Genomic DNA, 19,683 nt, shown 5'->3' on the forward strand with positions numbered 1-19,683 from the left:
CTCAGTTGGTTAAGCGGCTGCCTTCGGCTCAGGTCATGATCCCAGCGTCCTGGGATCGAGTCCCACATCGGGCTCCTTGCTTGGCGGGGAGCCTGCTTCTCCCTCTGCCTCTGTCTGCCTGTGCTTGCTCTCGCTTCTCTCTCTATGACAAATAAATAAATAATCTTAAAAAAAAAAAAACAAAAAAACAACCAAAAGACAACTGACAGAACGGGAGGAGATATTTGCAAACGACGCATCAGATAAAGGGCCAGTGTCCAAAATCTATAAAGAGCTTAGCAAACTCAACACCCAAAGAACAAATAATCCAATCAAGAAATGGGCAGAAGACATGAACAAGACATTTCTGCAAAGAAGACATCCAGATGGCCAACAGACACATGAAAAAGTGCTCCATATCACTCGGCATCAGGGAAATACAAATCAAAACCACAATGAGATATCACCTCACACCAGTCAGAACGGCTAAAATCAACAAGTCAGGAAATGACAGATGCTGGCGAGGATGTGGAGAAAGGGGAACCCTCCTACACTGTTGGTGGGAATGCAAGCTGGTGCAACCACTCTGGAAAACAGCATGGAGGTTCCTCAAAATGTTGAAAATAGAACTGCCCTATGACCCAGCAATTGCACTACTGGGTATTTACCCTAAAGATACAAACGTAGTGATCCGAAGGGGCACGTGCATCCGAATGTTTATAGCAGCAATGTCTACAATAGCCAAACTCTGGAAAGAACCTAGATGTCCATCCACAGATGAATGCATAAAGAAGATGTGGTGTATATACACCATGGAATACTACGCAGCCATCAAAAGAAATGAAATCTTGCCATTTGTGACAACGCGGATGGAACTAGAGGGTATCATGCTTAGCGAAATAAGTCAATCGGAGAAAGACAACTATCATATGGTCTCCCTGATAGGAGGAAGTGGAGATGCAACATGGGGGGTTAAGGGGGTAGGAGAAGAATAAATGAAACAAGATGGGATTGGGAGGGAGACAAACCATAAGTGACTCGTAATCTCACAAAACAAACGGAGGGTTGCTGGGGGGAGGGGGGTTGGGAGAGGGGGGTGGGGTTATGGACATTGGGGAGGGTATGTGCTAAGGTGAGTGCTGTGATGTGTGTAAACCTGGCGATTCACAGACCTGTACCCCTGGGGATAAAAATATAGGTTTATAAAAAATAAAAAATTTTTAAAAACCACATTGGGAATAAAGGCCATTTATGACAAGCCCATGGCTAACTTTGTACTCAATGGTGAATACCGAAAGGTTTCCTCCAAGATCAAGACAAGAATGTCTACTCTCCCCACTTCTATTCAATAAAGTATTAGAAATCCTAGCCAGAGTGATCAAGCAAAATAAGAAATAAAAGGCATGCAAATCAGAAGGAAGAAGGAAAACTGTGTTTGTAGATGATACGATCTTAAATACAGATAATCCTAAAACCCCACCAACAAACTGTACTGATAAATTGGTAAAGTTACAGGATACAAAAAATCAACATTTCAGATTCAGTGATGCTTCTTTACACTCGCAACCAAACATCTGAAAAAGAAATCAAAAAGAATTTCACTTGCAATAGCAACAAAAACAATAAAATACTTGGGAATAAATTTAACTAAAGAGATGAAAGATCTAAACACTTAAGACAGTAAGATTTTGAGGCACCAGGGTGGCTCAGTGGGTTAAGCCTCTGCCTTTGGCTCAGGTCATGATCTCAGGATCCTGGGATTGAGCTTTCTGTCAAAGAAATAAAATCTTTTTTTAAAAAGTAAGATTTTGGTGAAAGAATCTGAAGAGACAAACAAACGGAAAGATATGCCATATTTCATGGATCAGGAGAATTAACATTATTAAAATATCCACACTACCCAAGGCCATTCTATTTTCTGTTTTTTTAAATAACATTTTATTTATGTATTTGACAGACAGAGATCACAAGTAGGCAGAGAGGCAGGCAGAGAGAGAGGGGGAAGCAGGCTCCCTGCTGAGCAGAGAGCCCAATGGAGGGCTCCATCCCAGGACCCTGAGATCATGACCTGAGCCGAAGGCAGAGGCTCAACCCACTGAGCCACCCAGGTGCCCCCCCATTCTATTTTCAATGCAAACCCTATCAAAATCTCAATGGCATTTTTCACAGAAATAGGAAAAAAAATCCTACAATTTGTACAAAGTCAGAAAAGACCACAAATAGCCAATGCAATATGGACAAAGAATAAAGCTGGGGGTAACAAACTTCCTCATTTCCAACTTTATTACAAAATTACAATAATCAAAACAGTACGGTACTGGCATAAAAAAAAAAAGACACACAGTCTAACAGGACAGAGTAAATATCCCAGAAATAAATCCATGAATACACATTCAATGAATATTTGATAAGGGAGCCAAGAATACTCACTGGGGGAAGGACAGTCTCTTCAATAAATAGTGTTGGAAAAACTGGATAATCACATGCAGAAGAATCAAGTTGGGTCCCTACCTTACTCCACTCACAAAAATTAACTAGAAATAGATTAAAGATTTAAACACAAGGTCTGAAACTGTAAAACTCCTAGAAGAAACCACAGGGAAAAAATAATCTTGACATCAGCTTTGGCAACAAGCTTTTTAATACAACACCAAAACCAGCAACAAAATCATAAACAAGGGGCGCCTGGGTGGCTCAGTGGGTTAAAGCCTCTGCCTTCGGCTCAGGTCGTGATCTCGGGGTCCTGGAATCGAGCCCCGCATCGGGCTCTCTGCTCAAGCGGGGAGGCTGCTTCCTCCTCTCTCTCTCTCTGCCTGCCTCTCTGCCTCCTTGTGATCTCTGTCAAATAAATAAATAAAAATCTTTTTAAAAAGTCATAAACAAAAAAATGGACATCAGGGGCACCTGGGTGGCTCAGTGGGTTATAGCCTCTGCCTTCAGCCCAGGTCATGATCCCAGTGTCCTGGGATCGAGCCCCGCATCCGGCTCTCTGCTCAGCAGGGAGCCTGCTTCTCCCTCTCCTTCTGCCTGCCTCTGGGCCTACTTGTGATCTCTGTCTGCCAAATAAATAAATAAAATCTTTTTAAAAATGGACATCAAACTAAACATTACTGCTTAAGCGAAGAAACATTCAACTAAATGGAAAGAGAACCTACAGTGAAAAGGGTTAGTACTCCAAATACATAAGGAATTCATATGACTCAGGAACAAACCTCCCCCCCCAAAATAATCAAATTAAAAATGGTCAGAGGACCTAAACACACAGTTTTTTTTAAAAGACATGCAAATGACTCCTAGGTATATGAAAAGATGCTCAATATTAATGATCATCAGTGAAATGAAAATTAAAAACATAGTGAGAAGTGATGGGTATTAAGGAGGACACTTGTTATGAAGAGCACTGGGTGTTACATGTATGTAATGAATCACTAAATTCTGCTTCTGAAACCAATATTACATTATGTGTTAGATAACTAGAATTTAAATAAAAGTTGGAAGAGGAAAAACACCACCCTGAGACATCACCTCATACCTGTTAGAATGGCTATCATCAAAAAGATAAGAGATAACAAATGGAGAAAAGGGAACCCCTGTGCACTATTGGTGGTAATGTACACTGGTACAGCCGCTATGGGGAATAATATGAATGTTCCTCAAAATTTTTTTTAAACCAGCACTAACATACGATCCAGCAATCCCACTTCTGGGTATAGATCCAAAAGAAATGAAATCACCTCACCAAAAAGACAGCTCCGCTCTCATAGTCACTGCAGCTTTCTCAACAGCCAAGATATGTAAACAACCCAAGTGCCCATCAACAGATACATAGATAATTACACGCACACTGGAATATTCAGCCATGAAAGAGAAAGAAATTCTTCCCTTTACAACAATATGGATAGACTTTGAGGGCACTACACGAAGTGAACTGAGTCAGAGAAAGACAAATACTATATGATTTCATTTATACAGGGAATGTAAATAAGCTAAACTCATGGAAACCGAGCAGAATCGTTGTGATTGCCAGAAGCCAGAGAGCGGGGAAAACAGGACAATGTTGGTCGAAGACGTAACCTTTCATTTATAAGGCAAGTAAGTTCTGGGGACCTAATTTACAACACAGTGACTATCATTAACGATATTACATTGCTAAGAAGTAGATCTTAAATGGTTTAACTATTAAAAAATGATGTGAAGTGATGGAGGTCCTCTGGTAACAATCATTTTACAATGTATAAGTGTACCGAAGCATCACACCATACATCTTAAGCAATGTTCTGTGTCAATTATACTTCAATAACGATGGAAAAAACCAGTAGCCTACTTCTGAATCAACGCTATTGGCTTAGATGATCAGACTCATTCCCAACACAGTCTAGTGGAGGAAGACTCCCCTTGCTCACATTTGGGGAAATCCTCTGCCTTGTATGTTAGCCCATCATTCTAGTAACCCCTGGGGTCCCCAGCCCAGAAGCTAGTCCTGTAGGTCTCAGGAAAAAGGCTGATGAGATCAACCCTCCTGAGGAAGGCATGAAGTAGGGAACTGTGGCCCCTGCAGACCTACACTATACCACCTTTAAGATGCTATAAAAATTTTAGTTGGAATGCCAAGGCAGCATACAGAGGACATGGCACAAAGTGGGAGCATCCGAGGACAACGGTGCCAACAGCTGGCGGTGCCTTCTCGGGCGGAACCAGCTGTGTGGTAGTACCAGCTGGGCAGCTGAGAGCAGTGCAGAGTGAGCCCCTCTACTGAACACTGAGTCATGCTGCTGGTTGTGCAGATTGTTCTCAAACCATGCACAGCATTTAACTTATAGAGGTGACTGAATGATGACATGGAGCACCAATGCCACTGAAAGCAGCATTCATTACTCGCATTTCTCCAAACAGGAGGGCACAGCATACCATGTACAGCCCCAGGGAAACACCAGGTTTGGGCACAAGGCAGAAAAAGGAGTAAGGAGGAAGCCTATGCCAGATTCTTTACTGGAGTGTCCATAGGAAAGGCAAAGCAGGGCTGAATAAACAGTTTAGGATTGCCTGGCTTGAACAGTTCTGGTGGGTTTTAGGCCATGGGGGTTGTCTCTTGTTGCCTGGTGTCTAACCCTGAGATGATTAAGGTCAGGAGGAGTACTGGCTTAGTGTGTGAGAATCAGGTAAAGGGGTAATAGCGGCTACAAGATAACATGAATGTTGAAGGAGCATCCAACTGTACAGCATACAGACATCCCTGAATCCTTCTGCATAAGGAGAAGCCAAGAGGTGCCTGGGTGGCCCAGCGGCTTAAAGCCTCTGCCTTCGGCTCAGGTCACGATCCTGGGATCCTGGAATCGAGCCCTGCATCGGCTCTCTGCTCAGCAGGGAGTGAGCTTTCCCCTCTCGCTCTCTGCCTGCCTCTCTGCCTACTTGTGATCTCTGTCTGTCAAATAAATAAATTATTTTTAAAAAATTATTTTAAAAAAAGAAGCCCCAAATCACCAACATTAATGGGGATATTCTTTGGCCCCAAAGAATGGATGAACCAATTAGGAGCAACATGGTGATTCACAATGACCAGGCACACATACAAACACTACAGCCACAGATGCCCTGCAAACAGTTCATGCAGAGACTCCATAAACATACCCACCAATGCCCGGATATCCTTGCTTCACACACACCAGTGGTAAATACTGGCAAATGCTTCATAAGATGTTCCTTAGGGGTGGGTGGTAAAGCATTAATCTGTGTCATTTAGCAATTCACCTGGTGTTAATATTCTCGGCATGACTAATTCCACCTAAAGTCACAGAACTAGGAAGATATATGCACCATTAACTATCCCAAGCTACTACAAGCCAGTTCCATCGCACCTTATCCCCTTTCATATGAACATGTGCACACAATCCACTTGTACCCCAACTAATACCCTGAACAAACAGAAACGCACTACGTATTTCCAGAATACATCTCAGAATGTACAGTCTTCCATACACCTAAACACATACAGTTCCTAGCTGCACCCTGAATACACATATAAACCTCTTCTTACTAACTAGATTTTTACAGAAAAAATCCTACAAACCTCAGATACTCACATGCCATGCCTACAACTCTATACACACATGCCCACACACAAACAAACAGCTAACATGTTACCCACAAGCTTACAAAAAATAGCCTAAAAGGACAGGCTCTCAAAAAATACCACATATACAGTTGTTTCATGAACCACCCAAAAATAGTCCCACAATCTCACACCTCTAAAATGCACATACTCTACAGTTTCTGAAAACACACACAACCTACGCAGACTGTTTCCAAATACACACACCGAACATCCGCATTTTGTAGAATACATACCTCATAAGCCACCGATGAACCCAAATACACACACAGCCACAATCAACCTAACTTACCAAATCCATAAAAGAATACCCCCACAAACACTGAAAGCATGCATATAAGCAACCCCACCGACTTCTTCAACCATTACATTCAGAAGTAACAGAAGTGGATCCCTAAACCCACAAACATACATACTCACAAACTAGCCATCAATAGACATACACCCTTCACACTCAGATGTACTCAAAACACCAACAGCCCTTGTATCCTACACTCATGACCCTTACACACCCATGAACACAAACACACATACACTCCCCCAATCTCCAAATAGACATTACCCAAAACCCTATACACCATCCTCACCCTATACACCATCCTCACCCTTCTAGAATACAATGTTACCACCACAATCCCCAGACATTCCAAAAAATGTACAAAAACCCTAGCATACTCCAAAGAAAATCACTTTCACTATTCCTGACAACCCCAAATCCTATGAATAACCTTATATAATTCACCCACGTGCTGATAAATGTAAAGACAAACCAGTAAACACTCCTACAACACAAGGAAACATCTCTAGCACATCATATATAAATACATGTAAAACCCTTTCAGGTCCCAATTTAAAAAGGATTTCAAACTTCCACGTTTCCTTAATCCTCACAAAACCATATTCCATACCCCCAGTACATGCAAATACAATCCAACTCCCCTGTATAAACGTATCTCATTACTGTATCAGTACAAAAGTACTCCCAGATATGTACTAATAATCCCCTAATGAAAAAGGCAGATACGTGCCATAAAAATATTTATCCCACCTGCCATGCTCCATGAACATAAACAAACACACGTTTCCCATACCCCCAATATACCCCAAAATACCCAGCATGCTTCAAATATGAAAACATACCACCTTATACCCCCAAACACACATGAAGCTTCACATTACCCACATACACACAATCACTCTCAAATACTCAATAACTCCACCATCTTCCAGAATACAGATTAAGCCTACACCTTACCCACCCACCATTCATACGCCAACCCATTCATTTGCACGTATGAGACTTACCACCAATCCTGTAAGTCACACACTTGCCCTTACACCCCCAGATATGTGCTCACAGCTCCTGAAAATCACCAAAAAAATGCATGTAGCCAGACAGTGTGCCCTGAATGCACAGAGGATCCGTCTGTAATGGATAATGAGTGCTCGCTTCGGCAGCACATATACTAAAATTGTAATGGATGATGACATCAAAATGTCAACCTTAAAAATAAAATAGCCAGTCAGTTTACCAGCAGAGTGACTTTATTCAGGAACAGCAGAGGAAGTACAATTTGGAACACGATAACTACGATAAATAGTAGGCAGTGCAGAGAACAAAGGAGAGGGGCTTGTTTTTAGAGAGGAAAGGGGTAAGCTGGGAGGAGGGGGTTTGAATCAAAGTTCGCTGGAGAAGATCAAGAGTTCGGTTTGGTGGCAGCTTTTCATTCGCTGGGCTGCTGCTGGGCAAGGAGAAAGATCTTCCACTGCTGGAGTAGTCAAGAACGCTTTTTCCTACCGGGTCTACCAACGGGAGTGAGTGGTAGTGCCTGAGAGCTTCCGAGTCCCTATTAAATAGGGTTTCCTTTATTCATTTCCACAGAAAAGATCTACACAGACGCTATGCCAAGAGTAATAACCCTTCCAAACCTGACATCACACACAAATTGCCAACATTCACAGGGCTAACACCCATACACAGACATTCGCAAAGTCCTAAATCACACACGCGTTACTCAAACACCTTGAGTGTGCCTGAATTACAGCTCCAACCCTCTCAATAAACTTAACTCCCCTCACCCTCAGAAAAACACACTCAGGGCTTCCTGTTAGCCCCAAATATCCACCTCACCAACCCACACATGAGGATATCCCAGTCAGATTCCTACGATCTTAAAACACAAATAAACCTCAAACTAGGAATTCATTAAACATATTCCCAGGAGACTCCAATATGACATGCACAAAACCACCCTCGGCCACGAAGTTCTACAATCCACCAGAGACCACAAAGACACATAAACCACGTTTCCTGATACACACCACAAACCCCCCAAAACAAGTGCAAAATCTCAACAACCCATGAACACACAGACATACATCTTGCACTACAAACATACCCACACAGTCCCTTCAGTCCCACAGGATCCGAGCATACACCACCTTAAGTCCCAAATGACCACGCAGGAGCGGGCTGGCCAAGTCTTCACAATCAGAACCAGCTCTCCCCAAAAATGTTTACAGATTCAAATTCAAACACACACACACACACTTAATTTGAACCACAGGACGGATGTGCAGCACCTATTTACCAGTAATTACATAGCTGCAACACTCTTGTGTGTACATTCCGAATACCTGATGGGAACCCACCGCCATCCTTCGTTTTTGCTTCGCTCCTCCATCAGCCCCACCTGCGCTCCACGCAGCTCGCCGCAGCGCCTACACTCACACCGGAACTACCGCCCCGAATTGCCGCCGACCCGCTCCAACACCAGGCCCCGGGATACGGAGGTGACCAGTGCGAAGCCTGGACCCCAGATCCCCGGACGAGACCCCGGACCCGCAAGCGCGGACCCCAGACCCCGGGGGCCCTGAGTGTCCTAGACACCCGAACTCAGACCCTAATATCCCCGAGCACGGAAGCCACACCCTCATGTGCCAGTACCCCAGATGCCCGAATGCAGACCCCAAATCCCCGAGCACAGACCCCAAGCCCTCGGCCCCCCCCCATTACGCCAGACCAAGTGCAGAACCCAGACCCGCGGGCCCCTGGTTCCCCAAACACCAGAGCAAAGACCCCCAAATCCCCCAGCACCGAAGCGAGACCCTCGTGTCCCGGGTAGCCCAAACGCCCAAGCACCGACCCCAGACCAACGGGCCGCCCGGACCCCAGGTCCCCAAGTGTGGACGCCAGACCGCCGCCTCACAAGGGCCCCACAGGAAACTCGCAGGAACCGAACTCACCACAGCAGGATCCAGGCTGGAACACTGACCCGCCCGACGGTTTGCGCTACGCACCTCAGCAAGCAGCGAAGCCTCAGACATTGATGGGCCAGGACTCCGGTCCCCGCGTCCACACCTCAAGGATGCACACAACGCGAAGCAAGAACGCCACACACCGCGGGCCGGCACCCCTGCACGCCCGGGAGCACGCGCCTTCATCAAGCCTACCTCACGCAAGCACGAGGCGGCCACGCACGGCCCCGCCCCCAGCCAGCGGACCGTTACGGTAGGGACCCCGCCCCCGAGCCCGCGCAGGCGCGCCTTCCCCCGCGGGCAGCCACAACGGACGCTGGGAGACGTTGCGGGGGCGGGCCCGGGAGACGTTCAGCCCCGCCCCTCGGGAGGTATACGCGTGCGCGTACATGACCCTGCGTGGACCTGCGCCTGCGTGGCCGCGCGCGGGGCAAGCCCAACAGGGCCCCGAGAGCCGTGCAGGACAGGCTGGAAGCAATGGGTCCAGGAGCCGGGGGCTGCACGGGGACGACTACCCTCCCGCACTCTTTGTGGTCCTCCTGCCTTCAAGCCAGCGCGTGGGAAGCGAGCGCTCACGGCCCTAACATCGCAGACGTGCACTCCCTGGCCTCGGACGCGACCTTGCGAACGACCTGGGACAGGTGCCTCCGAAGCCCGAGGGCCCCGCGGCCGACCACCTCCGTCCGGACTGCGCATCTGCTGCTCTTTCCCGCCTTTCTGCGCCCTCTGCGCCCGCCTGAGCCCCTGAGCCCCCCAAGGTTCCATGGAAGCACAGTTCTGGCGGAGAATTCAGACCCGGGGAACACTCGACGCGATCCTCCCTGACTCCATTCCCAGACTTTCCCCCGGGCACAGCCTGTCCACAGCAGGTCTCCTGGCGGAGCTGCTCAGTGACTGGGAGCGTCCACACAGCTTTCCTCGCAAGGCGCGTCTTCCGCCTTGGGTCACCACGCGCCTGATGCAGGTGATCTAGCGGGCGGCATGGCCGCAGTTTTGCTCTGCCCTCCCTCCTCCTCTGGAATATCGAAGGACTTCAGTGCGCGTGAAAAAAGGGTGCAACGGACTGCCCTGACTTTGTGACATTTTTGGAAGAAGCTTCAATCACCCCATCTCTTTCCAGTCGGTTGCCAGAGGAGGGCTGTTTCGGTCGTGGCTCTCCGCAGACCTGGGAGCCCTGTCCGGAGACGGCTCTCTCTCGGCAGTCACTGCAGGCATGCTCAGAGACCAGCACGCGAAGGACTTCTGGTACTGCCTTCCACGACCGGTCTTCCCAAATTGCATGTGGGCGAATTTGATTCCATCTGCTTCTGGGCTGTAGGATTTTGAAGCAGTACAGAAATGGTTGCAGAATTGAGACGAGATCCTTTTTCCACAGTGCCAGTTTTGAATCAGTGGCCCCGAGAAGGCTCCTTCAGATCCTACATCTGAGCCAGGAGCGAGAACCTTGTGACTTGGGAGTCAACTTTCCTTCGCGGGGCGTGGGGCCAGGCAAGGAACTGTTTCGGCACCTTAACCAAAAAGAGTTCTTGTTCAGTGCATGTTCAGAGAGTGGAGCCACGGTTCTAAAGCTCCCTTTCCTTCCCCAACACCCTGCTGTCCTAGGAACTCTGCCGTCATGGCGGTGGGAATGAGGCTTGTCTCCTGAGACATCTGGCTTCAGCCTCTGAAGTTCTCAGCCCTCATCACCCTTGGCCCATGGAGCCTGATGCGCCCCAAGAGTCAATGAGATTTTAAAGGGGGTGCTACCATGATTCCCACGTACATGGGGCCACATTCAGTGTGAGCCTGGTTGCCAAAGAACGAGGCTCTACCATTTGCAAGCTCAGAGCAGGGCTTCCAGGCTCAGAGTGGCCGGCCAGTCCTTAGGGGAAGCTGATTGTGTGAGTGGGAAATGGATAGGAGTGGATACCCCAGGAGGCTTTGTCTCAAGGGGCACATCCATTTCATGAGTACTGATTGTAACAGCTCAAAAAACCAGGGCTATCGGGTCTTTCTATGCCCCTTGGAAATAAGAAAGCGGAAGATCTCCTACGCCTTCTTTCTGTCCTCAACCCCACTAAGCCTAGACACTCAGTGATGTATGATGGCTCTTCCAAATTCCAAATCATTCAAAGAGCCTGCAGACACTCTGTGGGTGTGTGTGTATGTGTGTGTGTGTGTGTGTATGTACACACAAATGAGCTTTGCAGTGAAGCCAAGATAGCACTCTGGAGTGTTCATATCCAAGATCTTTTTCTCATAGGTAAGTGACTAATAATAACTGGATACGTTACACATTTTTGGTAGAGATGTCAGATAAAATGCAGAATCCCACCCAAATGCAAAATTAGGTAAAGGGCGAAAAGATCTGCACTGAAAGTATATATCAAGGGGTGCCTGGGTGGCTCGGTGGGTTAAAGCATCTGCCTTCGGCTCGGGTCATGATCCCAGGGTCCTGGGATTGAGCCCCGCATCGCATCGGGCTCTCTGCTCAGTAGGGAGCCTGCTTCCCCCTCTCTTTCTCTGCCAATCTGCCTACTTGTGATCTGTCGGTCAAATAAATAAATAAATCTTTTTGTTTCTTTTTTCTTTTCTTTTCTTTTCTTTTTTTTTTTTAGTCAGAGAGAGTGAGCTCAGGCAGACAGAGTGGCAGGCAGAGGCAGAGGGAGAAGCAGGCTTCCTGCTGAGAAAGGAGCCCGATGTGGGACTTGATCCTAGGACGCTGGGATCATGACCTGAGCCAAAAGCAAGCCCCTTAACCAAGTGAGCCACCCAGGCCTCCCAATAAATAAATCTTTTTTTTTTTTAAAGAAAAGTATATCTCAAATATTGTATGGGACACAATTCTTGGAAACGCCGATTCCATGTTTATCTGCAATTCTAATTTAATTGAGTGTCCATTATTGTTACTTGCTAAAATTGGCCACGCTATCCGATGGGGCCCTTCGAATTTTAGAGGACTGTAGCACTTCTGGGCATCTAGCCTCCAGAAGGAGGAGAGGAGCCGCATTACCAGGACAAGAACAATCACTGTGCATATCCACACACATTTTGGGACCTCTATCAACCTTCAACCAGAGAGAAATATGCTTTCAGTCTTCAAGAAACGAAGAGCGTACATTGACTTTATGAGGCACAATGCCATCTCTCTAAAGATCTAAAAGACACAGGTAACACTGGGTTCCTGGGAGAAAGGGGCCGGGTTGCCGGGAGTAAGAGGTGGGAGGAAGAGGCGTCCCTGCGCAGTCTGCTATGCACAGTGTGACTTTGAACCACAGGTATTGCTTGTTAGAAAGTTTCCACTAAGGTAGTGGAAGAGGTTAGAAATCCCTATCAGACAGCGACACAATACGCCAGGGAACAGGACGTCGTGATTTCTGGTCGCGCATGGTAGGGTGCACGAACTCTCTCTGCGAGACACCGGGGCTTTCCAGAAAAAGGGACCCTAGGAAGGCCGGTGCTGCTGGATCTGCTCGGCTCCGAGCTCCGCAGGCCACTGGGCACAGGAGCACCCGTGGCTGGAGAACGAGGTGCAAGCAAACCCACGGGATCTGCTGACACCGTGCCGGTTTGAAACCCTCAGTTCCGCTGGCCTTAAGGACGCGTGTGCTCATCAGCATATCTGTTCTGGGTTTTGTTCAGGAAGTCCAGCCCCTGTTGAATAAGTCAAGAGCCAGGTAGGCAGCAGAGCGGGTGGAGGGACACAAGCCGAGGTTGCTGGATACAAAACCCAACCAGAGGAGCACCGGGTCACACCGCGGTGCGGTGAATCTGGAAAACAGTGTCTGAACTGCCTGGAAAGGCGCGCCCCAATTGTGCTGCCCCTTTATCGTTGGACAGGAACTTGGGGTTCTGGCCCACCTGCCAGAGCCTGACTCATGGAATGTCTCCCCACCCCCAGCCAGGGCAGGGGCCCTCCGCCCCTCCCCCGCCACAGAATGTCATGAGGTCCTGCATTCTTGCCCTGTTTAGATTCAAACTTTCCCAGTCCTTGGCTTGAGTCCTGGGTGTCTCCTGCAGCCCCTCACCGTGTGGGGCCCAGACCTGACTTTCCTCACTGTGGAGGCTGCCAGGCGGCAGCGTCCTCTGCCTGTGCGGATGGCTTTCCAAGGAGGTGAGCCTTTGGCTTGGGTTGGACGTGTCAGGGCCCAGGCCACCCTTGAAGTCCTTGGGAATCAAATGTGACGCCGGCCAGGGGCACTTGGGTGGGGTTAGGTAGAGGAAGGGAGCGCCCTGGACCCCCAGGGACAGCTGGCCTGGGGGCTGAGAGGCTGGGAGTCTGCAGAAACCTGCAAGGACCTTGGGCAGGGGCTCCTTGGAGGTGGGTCAGGCCCTGTCGGGGGAAACGCCCTGTGTGTGTGGAGAAAGGATGGCGGCAGTCTCGCCGATTCTCTCCGGGGCACACGCCTCCTCGGGCAGTTTGCAGGGAGCGGTGGGAGTGTGTCATGACGGCGGCACAGGCCGGTCTTGGCCAGAACGTCGTTCCATGGGGCTGTGTGCGGCCGCGTGTGCAATGGCGTGTCCTCCCCGAGACCTGGGCCGGTGGTCACTCTGAGCCCACGTGCCCCCAGGCCACACAGGCCTTGTCTCGGATTCGGCAGGGTCGGGGCACCAGGTGGCCTCAAGGTAGGGCTTGGGTTCTTCAGCGGCTCTGGGTCGCTCTCCCTCTTGAGGAAACGCACTTCCCACCTGCTTCCTCTAGTCCTGTGTTCTGGGCTGCTGACCCCGGCTGGCCCCTGTGTCCGGGCTGTGTGGATGGTTCTGAGACGGGCCTACCGCAGGGTTTGGGGGGAGCTTTCCTGGCAGAGATCCAGGTCAAGCGTTCTTGTTCGCTTGTGCTGGGCCCGGGAGGAGAGGGGGGGATTCCCTGGGAGCGTCGGGAGCGGGAAGGCTGGCGGGACAGGGGCCCCACTGGTTCAGACGCTGTCTGTTCACAGGGGCCCTACATGTGCCTAGGAGGGACCTTGCAGAAGGTCTCCAGCGGCCAGGGAGGCTGCTGAGGCCATTTCCCACAGGTCAGGGGTCCAGCCAGGCCCGAGTCTTGGGAGGCCGCCCGTGAGGCTGGAGAGTCGTGTGTGGGGGTCCGTGGGTGGTTCTCAGAGGCAGTGCTGGCCCAACCGCCTCTGCTGGGCAGACAGGATGTCGTGGTGGGAGGGGCGGGGGCGGGAGCTCCCTGCGGGAGGCCAGAGCATGGAAATCACTCTGGGACACTGGCAAAGTGCACCTTTTCCTGTGATGTCCCTCACGCGAAGCCACGGGATTCACTGCTCTGCCCCCGGGGGCTAAGGGGGTCCCCGGTCCTCCCTCCCGTCTGCGGATTCTCTGACCCCATCCGGCCCTTTCCTTCTGTCCACAGCACCTGCAGTGCTGGGACGCCATGTGGCCACGGACCCGGGAGCCTCCCTGCCTGCTTTCATGGCACGGCCCTTCCCCCCACCCACTGCCGGCGCGCCCCACCGGCCACTCTGGGGGCAGCACCCGCCGCCCCTCCTGACCCCGCCATTCCCTCCTGGTGGCCCCCTGGTGCTGCCAGCTTTCTCCAGGACTCCGCTGGTGGCAGGAGAGGCTGGCCTTGGCCCCAATGGGACTGGGACCTGCAATGTCACTGTGCAGGTCAGGTCAGAACAGGGGTGCTCAGTGACCCCCCAGACACAGACCATCGTCCTCACTCCGGCCCCCCTCAGCTGGAGTGCTCCAGGGGCCCTCTGTGGGGGTGCTGCGTGTCCCGCACCCATCTTCGTGACTGCCTCTGCGGTGGAGACCAGCATGCCTGCCTCGGCCCATGGGGGCTCCCAGGCCAGCAAGGGAGGCTTGGCCCCAAGCTTTCCACGTCCGGCTCAGCCCCCAGTCGCGCGGCTGACCACCGTCGTGCCCCCAGTCAACGCCAGGCCACAGCCTCACGGAGCTTCCAGGAGCCGGACCTCGGCCTCGCCCGCGGACTCCTGTAACCCCAAGAGTGTTTACGAGAACTTCCGGCGCTGGCAGCGCTTCAAGTCGCTGTCCCGGAGGCACCTCCCGCAGAGCCCCGACGCAGAAGCTCTCTCCTGCTTTCTCATGTGAGTGGCTCGGCTCTCCCGCAGCCCTCACGCAGGCCCACCTTGGGGCGCGCACACAGGGGGGCGATCTGGGGCCGCTGGGAGGAAGGGCTGCGGCCGGGTCCCTGCTCTAGGAAGGCACGTTCTGGTCCAGGACACCTTTCAGTCACGCATCTCAGCTAACACTGGGGCGGTGTGTGTGTGTGGGGGGGTTGTCCAGCCAACCTGCACCTTGCAGAGACATCACAGTGACAGTCGCTGGGGACTCACAGGCAGAGAGGGTCCGGGTGTCAGAGGAGCGGCTGTGGTTTGGGCGCCGCACTCTCTGTCACCCTGTCTCCTGGCAACACGGGCCTGGGGCTTCTCACGGCCAGGGGACCAGCCCAGCAGAGGAGGCTTGGGACCTGCAGGGCCAGCAGAGGTCCTGTGCGGGCCCCACCCTCGCTGTCCCAGAGGATCCCTCAGAACGGGAGGGGAGGGAGCAGAGGTGGTGTAGGCGTGAGGGTGCGGGATCCTTCCTGCGGAGCTCTGACCAGGCAGGCCCGGCCTCGGCATCTGGGGTCCCACATGAACACGGGGTGATGGCATTTCCTGCAGAGGCTAGACTCATTGCTGGGCACCTTGATGTCCGCGAGTATTATTACGAGAGGCAGAGTGCAGAAGGACTGACTTCCCAGGCCACCACGTCCCTGCTGCTGTCAGTGGACAGTCAGCCTGGAGCCCAGGGCCCAGGGCTGGTGTGGTGGGAGGCGGTGACTGTGGCGGTGGAGAAGGTGGATTTGCACACCCCGACACCCCCTGTCACCTGCCAGCACTCGGTCCTGCTGGGTGGGGGACACGGGCTCCAGAGGACACGGGGAAGGCTGGGGGTGACCGGACTGCAGCCGGCCCCTGACCTCGACGTCTTACAGCCCGGTGCTGCGGTCCCTGGCGCGCCTGAAGCCCACGATGACGCTGGAGGAGGGAGTGCGGCGGGCCGTGCAGGAGTGGGAGAGCAAAAGCAACTTTGACCGCTTGATCTACTACGAGATGGCGGGAAAGTGAGTCAGGGTCTCTGGCCCGGGCCTGCTGGGCGAGTGGGCCGGGGGCAGGGTCTGGCTGTGCTGATGCTCGCTTGGTCCAGAGGGCCGCCCTCCCCACCTCCCTGGCGGTTCCACCCTCCCTTGCTCTGGACCCACCCCTGCCTCCACCAGAAGGTCTCAGGACGGGGTTGGGGATCCTGAGGCCGCCTGGCCTGGGGTCAGACTCCCTCCGACTCTACTCCCTGAGGGGGTTGTGGAGGCGATGCGCCGGACAGCCCTCCTGCCTCCTCCTTGGTGGCTGGGGCCACGGCCGTCCCTCCAAGGCCCCGCCTCTCCCGGTCCCTCAACCTGCTGCTGGCCCTGCTGGCTCCAGGGCCGGGCCCCCTCCTCAGTGCGGCCTGGGCCTCCTCACCCCCAGGTTTATGGAGTTCGAGATGGAGGAGGAGATGCAGATGCGGAAGTTACAGTGGGTGAAGGTGGCCCAGGGCCTGCCTCCCCCAGCGCCCCCGAAGCCTGAACGGCGGGGGCCCCCAGCCACGGAAGCGGGCCCGCAGCCAGGTAAGGCCCCCACATTCCCATGACCGCTGGTGGACCATGGCAGTGGGGGCCGGGGGAAGGCCTCTGTCCCCGGGTCGTGTCTGCTCCCACAAGGGGACGTTGGTCCTTTGACCAGAGCAGCCGGGGGTCTCAGCTGCCCTTTGTCAGGACGGGTATTGACCTGGTGAATTTCTTGACTCCTCGCCCCACGCCTGTCAGAGGACCCGGCACCAAGTCTGCCTGGGAAGTGGGCTGTGGGGAGACCCCTGGCCGATCGGTGGGTCCGCCCTTGCTCACGTGGCTGGCTGTGAGACGTTCCTCCTTCCCGCTCTGCCAGTCCCACGGTGCTCATAGCTTCCCGTGGCCCTGACCCAGCCCCCAGGGACTTCAGTGTCCCCCTAACACTGCCCTCCCGATGCTCTGCCGGAGCCCCTCACGCCTCCTCCCTCCTTCTCGCTCCGCCTCAGCGTGCGTTCCCAGGAAGGCGGGTTCCAGGGCCCAGCCCTCCCGCCTGCAGCCACACAGACCCCCACGGCGCCGAGAGACCAAGGCGCCCAAGGAGATCCCTCCAGAGGCTGTGAGAGAGTACGTGGACATCATGGAGGGGCTGCTGGGGCCTGGCCACTCAGCCCCGGGGGGCCCGGCAGGTGAATGGGGAGAGGACGGAAAGGAGCCACAGCAGGACGAGGCCGCGACCTACCCGGACCCGGGTCTCCTGAGCTACATTGACGAGCTGTGTTCCCAGGAAGACTTCATCACCAAGGTGCGCTGGCCCGCAGCCTGGTGTCTGGAAGATTCCAGGGACTGGCACTCCAACGCCCAGTTCGGGGCTGAGCCCAGGCCTTTGGCATTAAGCGCTTTCCTTGTTCCTGGGCTGTGCGTGCATGTGTGTGTGCATCCTTGTGTACTTGCCCGTGTGCGTGCAGGCATGTGTGTATACTGCTATGCGCGCAGGCGTGCGTACATACGTGGACATGTGTGTGCACACATGCCCAAGCATCATGTTTGTGTGTACGTGTGTGTTTGTGCATGTGCACACCCGTGCGTGTGTGCGTAGAGGCACGTGTGTGTGCATTTGTGCCTTGTGTGGATGTCTTTCTGTATGTCTGCATGTGGTCCTGTGTGTGCGCTCACGTGTGTGTCTGCCTAGGGGTATGTCCTTTGTGTCTCTGAGAGTGCACGTATGTTTTGGGTGATTGTGTCTCTGTGTGTGTGTGTGTGTGTGTGTGTGTGTTTGCATGTCCAGGTTTTGTCTCTCTGTGTACACATATGTGTGAATGTTTGTGTGTGTGAGAGAGAGAGAGATAGAGAGAGGTACAGAGAGAGAGGGGGGCCAGTGACTGTAACGTTAAAACTTCTCCCACTGTCTGGCGAAGGATGGGTGCGTCTTCACTTTTCCACATTTCCTGCAGACCCTCCTGGCTCACAGGGGGCTCCCTGCCAAGTATGGCCCCAGCCTCTTTCCTCTGTCCCAGGTGGAGGCAGTCATCCACCCCAGCTTCCTGGCGGAATTGCTGTCCTCGGAACCACAGCTGGACCTCCTGGCCCTGGCTGAGAAACTGGAGCAGGAGGAAGGGCTCAGCCTTGCAGAGGTGAGCCAGGGGAAGGACAGGTTCCAGGCAAGCTGGGGGATGGAGGGGACCCAGGCGATGCAGGGGAGGGAGTGGGGTCCCAGGTGAGCCCGAGGAGGGGACTCCAAAACAAAGACCCACTTGACTCTGTCCCCCTTTGCTTCTTGCGAATCACAGCACTGGGGAGGCTGGCGTCGGGTGGGCACAGAGCAGAGAATGGGAAGTGGAAGATGGGGAGCCTGGGAAGGGAGGGAGGGAGGGACTCGGGGATGTCAGCAGAGCCACAGCCTCGTGGGTCACCCTCCCTTCCTCTCCCGGTGCCACCATCCCATGCCCCCGTCTCACTGACCTATGCTGGCCAGTCACTGTCCCCTCCTTCCTCAGCTGGTGGAGAAAAGACTGGCGGCCCTGAATCCGGAGGAGGGTGTGCAGGCACCGCCACGTCTCTGCGCGGCCCGGTCGGGCCCCAGTGCTGAGCACGAGACCGGTCCCGGGAAGGGGCTGGGGGTCAGCGACAAAGCCTGCCCAGCAGACACTGACGGCCAGGACCTTCAGAGGCACGGCCGAGCACAGACACACCTGTCAAGGCCCAGAGCCTTTGCTGTCTCTCCCGGACGACAGGAGGCCCCTGCACCCAGGCCTGGACGGGTCCCCGCCCCTCCCCAGGGTCAAAGGGGCGCCTCCCCTGGACCGGGCCCCAGGGATGCCCCGGTTCTCAGAGAGGCCCCTCCTGCTAGGGACACTCGAGGGCTGGTGGATGGGTCCAGTGAGGACGAGGAGGAGCTCCCCAGCCTGGCCTTCCTCCTGGCCTCTCAGCACAGCCTGCTGCCCTGGGGGCTCTCCCAGAGTCCCGCTCCTGCCTCAGTCATCCCCAGCCCTGGCGGTTGGGGGCCGCAGGGGGCTCCACGGGCCCCCTCTCCTCAGAGAATAGGCCTCGGCCCGGCCGCCCCCCCAGCTACAAAGTCCAGGAAGCGGGCTCTGTGTGAGGGTCCTGCCTCTGTGGCAAAGATGCCCCTGCCTGGGGCCAACCTCGGGGTGTCTGGGAGGCCGTCCTTGGCTGTGGGGCTGGTTCACCCCTCACAGCCTGCAAAGAGAAGGTGTGACTCCTTGGTCACAGGGAGGAGAAGGAAGCATCACTGCAGCCAGTAGGGAGAAGTGGGCCTGCCCTCCAGGGCCGGCACACCCCGGGGCCC

General features: G+C 53.3%; 1 protein-coding gene across 1 annotated transcript; it reads left to right on the forward strand.

Annotated features, from left to right (window-relative positions):
- Positions 1–13,423: 13,423 nt before the first annotated feature.
- LOC122916794 (NUT family member 2E-like) lies at positions 13,424–19,476 on the forward strand. The gene is made up of 9 exons (XM_044264175.1): positions 13,424–13,439; positions 14,682–15,381; positions 16,272–16,400; positions 16,801–16,940; positions 17,387–17,682; positions 18,395–18,511; positions 18,875–19,047; positions 19,228–19,373; positions 19,415–19,476. Exons 1-9 carry the CDS (start codon positions 13,424–13,426, stop codon positions 19,474–19,476), a joined length of 1,779 nt encoding a protein of 592 aa, XP_044120110.1.
- Positions 19,477–19,683: the final 207 nt, after the last annotated feature.

The sequence above is a fragment of the Neovison vison genome, chromosome 9 (assembly GCF_020171115.1).
Source record: "Neovison vison isolate M4711 chromosome 9, ASM_NN_V1, whole genome shotgun sequence".
Classification (NCBI taxonomy): domain Eukaryota; kingdom Metazoa; phylum Chordata; class Mammalia; order Carnivora; family Mustelidae; genus Neogale; species Neogale vison.

Excerpts from the sequence above, each read along its gene's own strand:
- LOC122916794 (XM_044264175.1), top strand. Across the intron at positions 17,683-18,394 it reads AGGAAGACTTCATCACCAAG|GTGGAGGCAGTCATCCACCC; the intron begins GTGCGCTGGCCC and ends CCTCTGTCCCAG. Across the intron at positions 19,374-19,414 it reads AGTCATCCCCAGCCCTGGCG|AGAATAGGCCTCGGCCCGGC; the intron begins GTTGGGGGCCGC and ends CCCTCTCCTCAG.